At 48.1% G+C, this 14,156-nt stretch overlaps 1 protein-coding gene and 1 pseudogene across 2 annotated transcripts; both read left to right on the forward strand.

Annotated features, from left to right (window-relative positions):
- Positions 1-10,118, forward strand: part of LOC124227046 (spliceosome RNA helicase DDX39B-like) — a 28,667-nt pseudogene extending 18,549 nt beyond the window's left edge.
- Positions 10,100-13,633, forward strand: LOC124226410 (patr class I histocompatibility antigen, A-126 alpha chain-like). 2 transcript variants are annotated; one of them, XM_046639665.1, is made up of 8 exons: positions 10,100-10,197; positions 10,511-10,780; positions 11,016-11,291; positions 11,904-12,179; positions 12,303-12,407; positions 12,856-12,888; positions 13,030-13,071; positions 13,563-13,633. In XM_046639665.1, exons 1-8 carry the CDS (start codon positions 10,125-10,127, stop codon positions 13,589-13,591), a joined length of 1,104 nt encoding a protein of 367 aa, XP_046495621.1. In that variant the 5' UTR covers positions 10,100-10,124; the 3' UTR covers positions 13,592-13,633. The 2 variants fall into 2 exon arrangements, with proteins under 2 accessions (XP_046495621.1, XP_046495623.1); XM_046639667.1 differs by lacking the exon at positions 13,563-13,633 and adding an exon at positions 13,234-13,555.
- The last annotated feature ends 523 nt before the right edge of the window (positions 13,634-14,156 follow it).

Raw genomic sequence — 14,156 nt, forward strand, 5'->3', positions numbered from 1 at the left:
GCCCGGTATTTGCCCATCTATCCTGAAATGAGCCAGTATCCTCCTTTTTGTTCCAATAGTGCGAGTACTTGATGTGGCACGTATACTGTGGTGGGTTCGCCCAGGGTAAAATTTTCAGCTTTCTGTAAGATGTCACAGGTAGCAGCCATTGTCCTGAGGTGGTGGTGGCAGTGGGCGGGAGGCATCCCTTGACAGTCTGATCCAATTGCTTGGAAAAATAAGCCATTGGCTGGCAGGGGGGTCATACCAAGTTTTTGAGTTAAAACCCCCAAGCTTGTTTCCTACCTTCCATGTACTTACAGGATGAAGGGCTTGTCCAAGTTAGGAATCCCCAAGGCTGGAGCTGAAATTAACTTTGTGTTGATGGTATCAAAGGCCACCTGACATTCCTTTGTCCATTCTGGTGGCTCCCAGTCTAGCCCTTTTAGAATCTCATAGAGGGATTTTAGTATGAGACCATAGTCAGAATCCAAATCCCACAGAAACCAGCCATGCCCAAGAATCCTCGCAGCTGTTGCCGGTTGGTGGGAGGGCTCAGCATGCCATAGCCCTTTTTTTGGTCTGGCAGCAGTTCCCTCTGCCTTTTGATAATGCAAACTGTAAGTATGGAACTTTTCGTTTGTAGATCTGTGCTTTCTTTTGTGAGAACTTGTACCCATATTCAGCCAAAGGATTTAAGGTCTTTATTGTGTTGGCCAGACATGCTCACAAATGGTGCACTGTATCAGCAATCATCCATGTGCTATAAGAGTAATCCTTCTTATAATTGTAAGTGGTTCAGATCTTTAGCTGGGGCCTCCCCAAATAGTGTACGGGAGTTTTTGAAGCCCTGGGGGAGCGCTGTCCAACAATATTGTTGAGTGACCTGATTATCTGGGTCACATCACACAGAGGGAAAGAGTTGTGATTCTTCCATGAGCGGTATGCAGAAGGACGCATCTTTTAAGTCAAAAACTGAAAACCAGCCAAATTCACCCCGAATGTTGGTTAGCAATGTGTAAGGGCTGGGGGCTGGGCACCACAGGGTGTAGGTCCTAAACCACCTCATTTGTGACACAAAGGTTCTGAACAAACCGATATGTCTCTGAATTGTTTTTGTTGTTGTTTTTTTTTTGTTTGACCGGGAGATTAGGAGTATTATGTGGAGACTGGCAAGGTCTGATCAATCCTGCCACCAGGAATTTCTGCAGAACTGGCTGAATGCTTTTCTGAGCCTCCTGTTTTAGTAGATAGTGTTTCAGGCTATATGAATCACTTGGACATGCCTTGTTTTCCCAGGCTTCCCCTCTGCCCACATGTCTGGTCTTACCTCCTTGAGAATCTCCGGTGGCAGTGGGTCAGGCAGCGTGTCTGAACATCTAGCTGGACCATCTGGAACCATAAAGATGATTGTTCTGGTGGCAGTTGCACCTCTAGCTGGCCTGGAGCAAAAGTCACTTGAGCATTCATTTTACATAGAAGGTTTTCTCCCAGGAGGAGAACAGAGCATTCAGGCACATAAATTTTTTTTCAGTTAAAAAGATCTGAGGTAGAGAGAGGAGAGTGCATCCAAACAAAGCCAGCCAGTTGCCCTTGTCCCTTTATGCCTATGGGATATTGTCACAGTGGAAATTGCCCTGCTCTGGGAAGGACCCCCTGAGTGAAGTGTGTCCCTTCGTGGGTTTGAGAAGGAGAGTCCCTCTCTTAGACCTGGCAATCCTTCAGGCATTTCCCACCGGGCAACCAATGGGCCTGAGAAAAGAGGGAGGAGGAGGAGAAGCCCGGGGACTCCTCGGTCCATTGTCCCTCCTTCCCTGATCTAGACGGAGCAGCATAAAGGCTTGAACACAGGAGACTTTATCTTCCTTTCCTTCCTTCTTGTAGAACAATTCTAGCTGCAAGATGGTATCCTGATTGAGTGATCCATTTGGGGGCCACTTTTCTCCTGAGCCCAGTGTATGCTTGGGCCAGGCCACATTACAGTAAAAGATCCTTTTCTTTGTCATGGGCTCATAACTGAAGCCAGCCCCATTTGCCAGCATGCACCCTAGTGGGCCTTTTTTTATGGGGGGGTGATGGATGGAGTGGTGCCCATGGAGAAAAACTGGCACACAGTCAAATCCCACTCCACCAAAACACAGTTTTTGCACTAGTGCAAAACAAGCCAAAGAGGCCAGAGATAATGGTTTAAGGTGGGCTAAAGATCTAATTTCCCAACTGTTTGTAGGGGGTCAGGTGCCTGGCAGAAAGTTTTTAAATCTTCTATTTTGCAAGAAGTCCAAGTCTGGTTTACTTTAAGTCCAAACCTAATTTCCACACAATGACAGCAAAGAAGCTACTGGACAAGACAGAAAAGCGGGGGAAAGTATGATCAGGCTGTGTTCATGACTTCCTCCCAAGGGTTAGCACACAAACACCAGTGCCCGCATTGAGGCGTACAATTCCGTGTTGACACTTGACAGTAAAGCTCGCAAAATTCACGTCCCCACAGATGATGTAACAAGCACTGGAAGGATGCTGTGGGATTCTGACACAGGGTAGAACTGGCACACAGACTAGTGGAATGGCACACACATTCACGAGAACAGACCATAGAGGCGTGCACACCATGGAAATACCGGAGACTAGTCTTCCAGATTATATGATAGGCAGTCTGTACTTTCCTTCATTCCTAAACAACGGCATCTAAACCAGATGGATCTTGGCATGACCAAGGCCCCCAGACAAGGAAAAAGGAATATAAAGTACCCGGGAGTGCAGTTTGGATTACTCACCTAGCTGCAGACACAAGTTCATCAGTTTACTATCCAATCCTTGGTTTTTGGATCACTGAAGTGTTACAGGTGGTTGGCAAGTGAGGAAGCCACAAGGGGAATTCCTCAGGTGGAAAAAAAGAGAAAGAAAAGGGCACCAGACAGCCACAGGGAAAAATCCCAAAACTGCTTCCTCCAAGTCGACTAGCCACGGGCAGAGGCTAGGGTCCCATCTGGGTCTCCAGAGTGATACTGAGCAATGGGCTCACTCTGCTCACCACAGTCTGAGCCAACTAATCACAATGAATTAGGGATCGAGAGAGGAAGCTTAATTAGATTAGATCAACAGCAAATCAGAAGATGATGACTAATGTCTCAAAAACCCATCTTCAAAGATTACAGAATCTTGAGGCAGTTATATAGGGGAAATGGGCAGTAATGAAGGGGTTTCCTTCAGGCAGGACACAACAAAGTTTTAATTAATGAAGCTCTTAGGGAGTACATGTGTAAGTGGAGGCCATGAATGAGCAGAGCCTGTGAATTTGTTTAGAGTACGTGCAGAGCAGCGAGTAGTCACACAGAGGAGGGGCTGGGGCCATTCATCATAACAAGATGGCCTCACTTATGCTCACTTACAACCAGCAGGTGAGGAGAGGAGTCACATCTTCTGGAGGGAGAAGTAATGGACCCTGATCCACAGGAGGGTGGGGCTGTGTCAAACATTGGGGCAGGAGGAATACCTGTGGAACCCGAGTGATAGACTTTGGCACCTCCTGGTTCTCCCTCTGCTGTAACTGGACTGAACACGGGCAGCCCCCAGCCTGAGAAGGGTTTGAGTTCCACGAGCCCAGATCCCTCAGGTAGGAGGTTTTAGGTCACATCCCCCAGGAAAGCCACAAAGGACCCCCTCCTGGGCTCTGAAATCCATGGCAGCATTTGCACAGAGGCCCTGCTTCCCATGGGCTGTTTCCAGAATGACTAGTCACAGCAGGGACACTAAGGCAGGCTACTGCTGGGAGACATGGGGCTCCTCTGAGAGCTGAATGTGGCTGAGGACCCCCTGCGGCCTTGCTCCATCCACTTAGATTGCCTAGTGGTCTAGGATAGTCCAACAAACCCTCTCTCCTTCTGACCATCACTTGGGATCAGACTTGCATCTCAGTCTGCTGCCTCTCCCGGCATTTTCTGGCTCCCTCTCCATATTCTCTGCTGGGTGTTTCTTCCAATAGAATACTGCTGAGTTTAATCCCATCTTGGTGTCTGCTTCTTGGAGGGTTTGGACTAACAAAATCATTTTCGTCTGTATACCAACGACACATTACTTATTCCATCTTGTAAAGTCCTCTCTTTATCTGCTCTCTTTTGCTTGTCTTTGTATTCTCTCTTTGAGGTAACAGATATTTATTGTTTCAAGTCACTAAATTCTGGAGTAGTTTGTGGCACAGCCATAGATAACTAATAACTCTCCCTTAATTTCTATTACTCTACATCCTTTGATTTCCTCAGAAATGCCCTCTCTCTTTGCTATTTCCAATTCCTCCCTTGTTCCCTCTTTTCTTTTGTCTTTTCTCCTTCTCTCTCTCCCGCCTCCTTTTTTTCTTTTTATTATGGAAGAATTCAAACATATAAAACAACACCATGTGGTTATGCTGAAAGGAAGAATTATCTGGACCTATATGCTAAAAGTATAATGCTAACATACATGGAATGAAATAAATAAAATTATTAATAGAATCTGAAAAAATGCCTAGGTGATTCTGCAGCCAAAGCAGTTTCTTCCAACTTTTTTCTGTTTTTATTGGGCCAGCCCTGGTGGCCTAGTGGCTGAGTTTGGTGCACTCTGCTTTGGTGGCCTGAGTTCGGTTCCTGGCACTCACCTAAACCACTAGTCTGTCAGTGGCCATGCTGTGGTGGCAGCTCATGTACAAAATAGAGGAAGATTGATGACAGATGTTAGTTCAGGGCAAATCTTCCTCAGCAAAAATTAAAAATAAAAAAATTTTCTGTCAAGAATCTTCCTCTGTTTTCTATGGGAGCCACCACCACAGCATGATCACTGACAGACTAGTGGTGTAGGTCTGTACCAGGACCCCTACCCAGGCTGCCAAAACAGAACATGCCAAAGTCAGTCATCAGGCCACGGGGGGCTGGCCCCACTTTCAACTTTTAATTCCTCCCTTTCAGCTGAGATTTGTATTTTCAGAACAATCACATTAACAGCATGAACTCTTACATTCCTGGTAAAAGTTAAATTGGCACAAGCACTTTGGAAATCAAGTTAGCATTATCTAGTACAGTTAAAGTACACACCCCATATAATCCAGCAATCCTATTCCTGATCATACACTCTGGGGAATTGCTTGTCTATGTGTCCCAGGAGACACGTTCAGTAATGTTTACAGCAAAAACTGGAATAACCCAATATGCATCAGAGGAAAATAGAAAAATTGTGGTATAATCATAAAACGTAAAACTTCAGCAGTAAAAATAGATGAATGACAGCCTCACACACGAGGGATAACTCTCCTCTGTAAATCTGAGTCATGAAGAGTCTATGCAGTACAAGTTCACTGTACAGGCAGTTCAAAACCAGGCAAAACTAAATACTATTTGGTTTGGGGATATATATACTAATTGCAAAATCTCTAGAGAAACTCAAGGGAATAGTAAACATGAGGCTCAGGGTAGAGGTTACATCTTGTGGATGGAATGGAGTTGGCCATGGTGGCTTCACAGGTTCTGTTTCTCACAGCACTGATGGGCGCTCGGGTATTTACCTGGTCATAATTCTGTAAACTGGCATTTTTCAAATTGCAGCTTGGGAACCATTTCTGATTAATTTTTTTAAAATGACAGAGTAAAGAAAATACCAAAATTCATTCAAAGGATCCTTCGCAAGAACTACCCACATTGGAACAAAGCCACAGCCAATATTATGAGCCATGTTGAGAGAGAGGGCCAGGACGCCATAAAAAATTAGCACCGGCTAAAAATAGGCCACTTGATCTTTTGCTCACTGGCATCTCTGTAGATTTCCTGGTCTGTGTTCAATCTGATGACAACGCAATTCTATCTTGAGAAGGATTTGATGTGTTACATTTAACCTCACATAGAACTAAATTAACTACTTCTAGAGAAGTGGAAAAGCACATTGTTCATCAATATAAACTAAACCGGAAAACCTTATAAAGGAATAACCAACCAGTAACAGAATAGAAACGTGAATGGAAGACACAATGGAGCTGCTTTAAAAAAAACTTTAGAGGCACATATTTACGGTGCTTTTTAGAATCACTTTGGTGTCCAAGTCACTTGTATCAAATCTCATTCCCAAAACACAGGGAAAGACGTTAAATTTATGGTAGGATGCCACTGAACAGCCAGTTTTTAGAAAACCTTGTTCCCAGATTGGAGTTAAGCATTTCTGCCTACTGCATCCCACCAATATTGTCATCATGATGCTAAGCTAGGTGTACAGCCTGAGGTATGAGATTCACATTTTTCTAATTCAAAAGCAATTTCATTAGGCAACTATATTTGAATATGATCTTGAGTAAGAAATCGGTATTTTAACCAATATTTTTGACATTCTTAAACTATATTTGAAACTTCTAAAGGGAAACAAAGATAGTTATTATTTTAAAGATATTATTATTGCACTCACTTCTTAGAAGTACAGTATTTGATGTCACTACTATATGTTCTCAACTTTGTTGCAGCTTATTGAAGGGAACACTATTATTAAAGGCATTTGCAAGAAAAACTTACAAAGATTGTTGTATCTCCTTTCTCAAACTTTTAATTATTATTTTCCAAAAGAGAAATATAAAGCACTAAAAAAAGAAATCAGATAAAAGAAGCGCTGATTTACAAAATTCTGAAACAATATCTAATTTGAATTTTGGTATTAATATGTATGTAAATTCTGTGATACTCCTCCTTTCTAGAGGTGGAGCTTAATTCCCTCCTCTTGAGTGTGGGCTGCACTTAATGACTCATTGCAAACTGATAGAATAAGGGTTATGACATGGTGTGTGACTATGATTCTAGGACATAAAACACATTGCAGCTTCCACTTTGTTTGCTCTCTCTCTTGGATCACTTCCTTTGGGAGAAGCCAGTCACCTAGTCATTAGCCACCTTATGGAAAAGTCCACATGGCTAGGAACTGAGGCCTCCTGGGGCAATCCAGCAAGGAACTGAGGCCTCTTCCAACAGCCATATGAATGAACCATGTTTCATGGGAATCTCCCAGCCCCAGTCAAGCCATCAGATGCAGCAGCCCTGGCTGACAACTGGACTGCAAACTTGAGAGAGGCCCTGAGCCAGAAGCACTCAAGTAACCCTCTGCTGGATTGCTGACCCTGGGAAATTGTGGGAGATAATACATGTTTGTTGTTTTGAGCTGCTAAATTTTGGGTAATTTCTTATCCTGTGGTACATAACTAACACAGAGTCCAAAGACAGAGTGAATTATTGCACTTTAAGTTTTGCTTGCTCTAAATTAATTACACTATTTCCCTCTTATCAGCACTTCTGCTTTCTACGGTTTTAGTTACCTGCTGTCAACTGTGGTCTGAAAATATTAAATGGAAAATTACAGAAAGAAACAATTCACAAGTTTTAAATTGCAGGCCATTTTGAGCAGCTTGATGAAATCTTGCAGCATCCTGCTCTGTCCTGCCTGGGAAGTTACTAATCCCTTTGTCCAGTGTATCCACACTGTATATGCTATCCGCCCACTAGTCACATAGTAGCTGTCTCGGTTATCAGATTAATTGTCCTGGTATCACAGTGCTTGTGTTCAAAGAACCCTTATTTTACTTAATAATGGCCGCAAAGCACAAAAGCATGCATAGGAAAAAACACAGTGTATAGGGTTTGATACTATCCCCGGTTTCAGGCATCCACTGGGGGTCTTGGAAGGTATCCTTGTGGATAAGCGGGACGACTGTATTAAATATTATACCCATCATTTGGTTTTAAGATTTAAGACAAATTTCCATGTTTAATAAACAGGATGCATTTTATTACCATTCACAACAATCTATTTATTTGCACTTCAACTTCTAACCATGGCCCAATTAAACACAAAGGAATAACCAGGCTGTGCTAGGCTGATTCCATGATGGTCCACAACAACCACCTTCTGGTTACTCTCTTTCCCCCCAGTTATTCAACCAAACACTAACACAGATGCCGCTGAGAAGGGATTTTGCAGATGTAACTAAGATCTCAAATCAGTTGATTGTAAGACAAGGGGATTGTCCTGGGTGGGACTGTCCTAATCAGGTGAGCCCTTAAAAGCACTGGGTTCTTCCTGAACAAATAGATTCAAAGGTGAGAGGGATTCAATGTGAGGGACTTTCTCCATTGTGGGCTTTGAAAATGGAGGCCGCATGGCAAAGAATGCTGGTGACCAGTAGGTGTTGGGAGCAGTCCTGCTCTGGCTCTTCACTGACAGTTGTCAAGGAAGGAGGGTCCTCAGTCGTACAACTACAAGAAACCCAATTCTGCTAACAAGCTCTGTATAAGCTTAGAGGAAGATCCTAAGCTCAAGATGAGAACCCAGCTTTGTGAAACCCTGAACAGAGAACCCACACACACAACGCACGGAATTCTGACTAAGGAACTGTAATCAAACAAATGGGTGTTGTTTTGAGCCACTAAGTTGTGGTAATTTGTGACGCAGTAACAGAAACTAAAACACAAACTCACTGTGCAACAGATAAGGACATAGCATTTTTGCCAGTGGAATGAATTTATGAACGGATAAGCATGCTAGTACCATAAAATAAAATCTTTCCTAATTTTTCATTTTATGATTTTCAATAACATAATTAAATTTTAATACAATAATATTTCATTCATTTATTCAATGACAACTAATTTAATCCCTACTATGTACAAGAATGGCTGTATATGGCAGGGATACACCTTTGACCTAAACAGCCCAAAGCCCCTGTGCTCATGTGTGTTACATTCTAGAGGTTTCCCAAGAGTGAGACGGAGCCATTGGAGTGTTTTAGTGGAGAAATGACACATCCTGACTCACATTAGCAGGATCCCTGACCCCTGTGGGGAAGATAGTCCATGGGTGGCATGTGAGTGGGTGGCACTGGTGCCACAGTTCAGGCCTGAGAGGGTGGTGGAGATGAAGGGGGGAAGAAGGGGGAGGGGGACAGAGAGAAGGGCTGGAGAAGCAGGGGTAGGAAAAGAAGCAGAGGGAAAGAATTCTAAAGCAGTGGAATCCTCAGACTTCAACATACGTATTGCTTTATAGATCTTTAGTAAATATATCTACAAGCCCAGCAGGGTAGCCTTTGCATTTGGTGTTTACTGTATTCTGTGGGGCTGCCTAAAAACTAATGCCCCTTATGTTAATCAGTTTAGTAATTGTGTCCCAATAAAATATTCACACTGCTCAGATTTGAATAACATAAAAAGAGGCGGTGCAGGGACTCTGGTGAATGGCATTCTGTCTGCACGACCACTTGCAACTTTGAGAAAATTAATGCACAACAACAAACTGTGCTTCCTCGTGCTTCGTTGTACTGAGGACATGTCAGGGACTCACAGGGACAAACGAGGGAATGAAGATCATTTTAAAATACAACAACCTGGAGTCACAGATATACTGACTGGAAAGTAACAGGAGCTTTGTGAGTCCAACTGCAGGGCTGTGCAGAGACATTTCTGTACGAAGGGGCCCAAATCACTGCTTTTACAGACTGGATTCGGTTTTCAAGATCGTGTTATACCCACTGTGGTTAATAAACAAAAGGAAGCTGGTCTCCATGAGAATCTCTACCTGGTGTTTTCAGACACAACTTTTCCAGGTTGAAATAGAAAACCCGTCCCTCCACCTCCATTCCCAGGGCGACCTCACTCTCTGGCATTAAGTTCCCCGGGGCTGAGTTTTCTTCTAGAAGAGTCCATGGGAGCGGTAAACGCGTGGGAGGCAGGGAGTCCATTTCAGGAAGAGTGATTCTAGTAAGAGGAGTAAAAGGGGCTGAGCCCAGCCTGGGGGTCTCTCCCGGTTTCCTCAGACAGCCCCAGGGCCAGGATTCAGGGAGACAGTGTGACAAAAAGTGCTTGGTGCAGGAGGAGAGGGGTCAGGACAAAATCCCAGGTCCCTGGACGTGGTCGTCAGGGTCCCAGGCCCCGAGGGCGGTGTCTGAAGCTCAGTGGTGGGAAGTCCCTGTCTCCCTGAGTCTCACTTCTCCCTCACAACGTGTGTCAGGTCCTCCTGCCTGGAGACTCATGACGCGGCCCCGGTTCTCACTCCCATTGCGTGTCCGTTTTCTAGAGAAGCCAATCATCGTGTCCGCGGTTCCTCGTTATAAAGTCTGCACCACCTTCCGGGACTTAGATTCTCCTCAGACCTTAAGAATGAAGGTCACGGCGCCCGGAACCCTCCTTCTGCTGCTCTCGGGGTCCCTGGCCCTGACCGAGACCTGGGCAGGTGCGTGCGCGGTGCAGACGAAATAGTCTGTGCGGGGTGCGGAGCGAGGGGACCACGCGGCAGGACGCAGGCCCCCGGGGAAGGCGCGTCTCCTCGGACCCAGCCCAGCCCCCCAAGTTGGCCTCAGCTATCCTGCCCCTCCCTTCTCCTGCCCCGCCCCCTTCCCGCCTCAAGTCCCAGTCCTTCTCCGTCCATCGCCCGTTTTCTGTCTCACGAGACCCTGGCCCGTCCCCTCCCGGCCTCATCAACCTCGGACCCGGGGACCCGCGCCGGGAGGAGGGTCGGCCGGGTCTCAGCCCATCTCCGCCCCCAGGCTCCCACTCCATGAGGTTTTTTTACACCGTCATGTCCCGGCCCGGCCGCGGGGAGCCCCGCTTCATCGCCGTCGGCTACGTGGACGACACGCAGTTCGTGCGGTTCGACAGCGACGCCGCGAGTCCGAGGATGGAGCCGCGGGCGCCGTGGATGGAGCAGGAGGGGCCGGAGTATTGGGAAGAGCAGACACAGATCGCCAAGGACAAAGCACAGAATTGCCGAGGGAGCCTGTACGACCTGCGCGGCTACTGGAACCACAGCGAGGCCGGTGAGCGACGCGGGCCCGGGTCTAGGTCGCGACCCCCCATCCCCACGGACGGGCCGGGGTCTCCCCAAGTCTCTGGGTCCGAGATTCACCCCGAGGCTGCGGACACACCCAGCCCCCGGACCCGGGAAGAGCCGGCGGGGACTTTTCCGCAGTTTTAGTGTGGGTCTAAATACTGCCTGTCGGTCCGGGCAGGGGCGGGGCCGAGTGGGCGGGGCTGACTGCAGGGCTGGGTCAGGGTCTCATACCTACCAGTTCAGGTTTGGCTGCGACGTGGGGCCGGACGGGCACCTCCTCCGCGGGTACAGGCAGGACGCCTACGACGGCACCGATCACCTCGCCCTGAACGAGGACCTGCGTTCCTGGACCGCGGCGGACGCGGCGGCTCAGATCACCCAGCGCAAAAGGGAGGCGGCCGGTTTGGCGGAGCGCTGGAGGAACTACCTGGAGGGCACGTGCGTGAAGCTGCTCCTCAGACACCTGGAGAAGGGAAAGGAGACGCTGCAGCGCGTGGGTACGAGGGGCCGCGGGACTCCTGATCTCCCGAGGGGCTCAGCCTGCCATCCCGCAGAGAGAGGAGGGAAATGGGATCCACACCTGAACGTGTCCAGGCCGTGGGTCGGGAGACTGAGTCCGCTAGGGTTTTCAGATCCAGTGCCGAAGAGTGGCTCCCCAGAGGGCTTGCCTTTCTCTCGGGAACATGAAGGGGTCCAGTCTCTCCGGGGATGGAGGAGGAAGCTATCTCTGAAATAAGTGACAAGCGGTTCCCTTTGACTCTCGCAGAGCTCTGGGACTTTGTCTCTCAGGCCTTGTTCTTCGGCCCCACACCCTACGTGTTTGAGGTCTAAAGGTTTTCTGAGTCGTTTGGCCTCCACTCAGCTCAGGACCAGAAATCGCTTTACTCCCATTCAGAGACCTGCCTCCTACCCTGGGCTGAGTCACTTTGATTCCAGAAATTTTCAAGGAGTGGAGATTGTTTCAGGTTTCTGTGTACAGGCTGGTGTCTGGGTTTTGTGCTCCCTTCCCCACTCCAGGTCTCCGGTCCATTCTCAGGATGGTCACATGAGCCCTGCTTCAGTGGCGCAATGGATGCAAAATTCCTGAATTTTATGACCCTTCTCCTCAGACCCCCCAAAGACACATGTGACCCGCCACCCCATCTCTGACCGTGAAGTCACCCTGAGGTGCTGGGCCCTGGGCTTCTACCCTGCGGAGATCACCCTGTCCTGGGAGCGTGATGGGGAGGACTTGACCCAGGACACAGAGCTTGTGGAGACCAGGCCTGCAGGGGATGGGACCTTCCAGAAGTGGGCGGCTGTGGTGGTGCCTTCTGGAGAGGAGCAGAGATACACGTGCCATGTGCAGCACGAGGGGCTGCCTGAGCCCGTGACCCTGAGATGGGGTAAGGAGGGAGCCGTGGGCTCAGAGTCTCTTCTCAGGGAAATCAGGAGCCCTTCTGGAGACCTTCAGCAGGGTCAGGGCTGAGAGCTGGGGTCAGGGCCCTCACCTTCCCTTCCCTTCCCAGAGCCGCCGCCTCAGTCCACCATCCTCATCGTGGGCGTCCTTGCTGGCCTGGGTCTCCTTGGAGCTGTGGTGGCTGGAGCTGTGATCTGGAGGAAGAAGCGCTCAGGTAGGGGAGGGGTGTGGTCTGAGTTTTCTTGTCCCACTGGGGTGTTTCAAGCCCAGGTAAAAGTTTGTCCTGCCTGGTTAATGGAAAGTCCCATCCACAGGCACATATGCTTTCCTAGTCTGGGACCCTGTTTGCTAACACTTACTCTTTAGTAAAGCACTTGTGAGAATGAAGGATAAATTTATCACCTTGATGAGTCTGGTGATGGGGACCTGATTCCCAGCAGTCACAGGACAGAGGAGATGGTGAGGGGAAGTCACAAGTCACAGGTCACGAGGGTAGTTGGTCCAGTCTCCACACATGTGCTATCGTCATGTTTCCTGATCCTGCCCTGGGTCTGTAATCACAGTTCTGGAAACTTCTCTGGGCTCCAGGACTAGGGGGTTCCTTTAGGACCTCATGGCCCTGCTCCCTTCCTGGTTTCTCACAGGATGTTTTCTTCCCACAGATGGAAAAGGAGGGAGCTACACTCACGCTGCAAGTAAGTATGGAGTGAGTGTACTGCCTGAGACCCTTTGATAGTGTAGACGGGAGCCCATGGGCGAGCTCACCCACCCCAGAGTTCCTCCTTTAGTCTCATCTCCTGTGGGCTCTGACCACATCCTGTTTTGTTCTATCCCAGGCAGTGACAGTGCCCAGGGTTCTGATGTGTCTCTCAAGGCAGGTGAGATTCTGGAGGCCTGAAGTGGGGAGATGCTGGGGTGGAGGGGCCTGAACTAGGTTATGGAGACTCTTTGATTGGGACATTCTGAGCATGTGGTGGGCTGTTCAGAATGTCACTAATTACAGTCAGTGACAAATTGTTCATAATTATTTTCTTCTATAGCTTGAAACAGCTGCCTGTGGGGGACAGAGTGATGCAAGATTTGTTCCTGTCCCACCCTCATTGTGACTTAAGGAATCTCTGACTTCTGCTTCTGCAAAGGGCATCTGAGGGTGTCTGTGTTCCTATTAGCATAATATGAGGAGATAGGAAGACTAGTCTCTGCCGTGACCCCCTCCCACACTGACCTGTCTTCTGTCCCCTGATTGACTTTCCTGTTCCAGCAGACGTGGGGTTGGCTCCATCCCTGTCTTTACTTCGTGTTGCCCTGAGCTGCAGCTTCTTCCTTCCTTATTGAGAATAAACATCTGGATATGAACTTGTTTTTTCAGATTCTTGCCATGAGGGATTGATGGGTTAATTAAAGAAGAAAATTCCTAAAATTTGAGAGGGGAAATAAATGGAGGCTCTGAGAACCTTCCAGAATCTGCCTGTTCGCTGTGGTGAGTCTGTGGCAGGTGGGGACAGGAGAAGGCTGTGATGAGCTGAGCGTAAGACTGAGGCCTGTGCCCAGTCGATGTTCAGTGTATTGTGGCCTTTGACACGGTGACTCCTTGGTGGGGACATCTTCTCTGCTTCTTTGTCCTTGTCCTTTCAGGAGAACCTTGTCCCACCAGGACCTGTGAGCACAGGGATTTGGACATCACCTGGGCCTTGTGTCTCCAGGACCAAGTGCAGGGCGGGCTTCATGTGGCTGGGTCAGCCTGGGCTCAGGCTTGGGTCCAGCCCTCAGCCCCCCTTTTGGGTGTGTGTTTGTTGTTCCTTTGTTTCTGTAGCGGATTGTGCCTGTTCTTGTTCTTCTGTATAAGTTCTGGTCATTCTCCTCTGGGTGTCTCCCATCTCTGACAGCAGCAGGAGTCATTTGGTCTGTCATTGTCCCCACAAGGCCAGGTGGCCCTGCACACGGGCATCTGTGCTGTCCAGAG

This window comes from Equus quagga, chromosome 15 (assembly GCF_021613505.1).
Source record: "Equus quagga isolate Etosha38 chromosome 15, UCLA_HA_Equagga_1.0, whole genome shotgun sequence".
Classification (NCBI taxonomy): domain Eukaryota; kingdom Metazoa; phylum Chordata; class Mammalia; order Perissodactyla; family Equidae; genus Equus; species Equus quagga.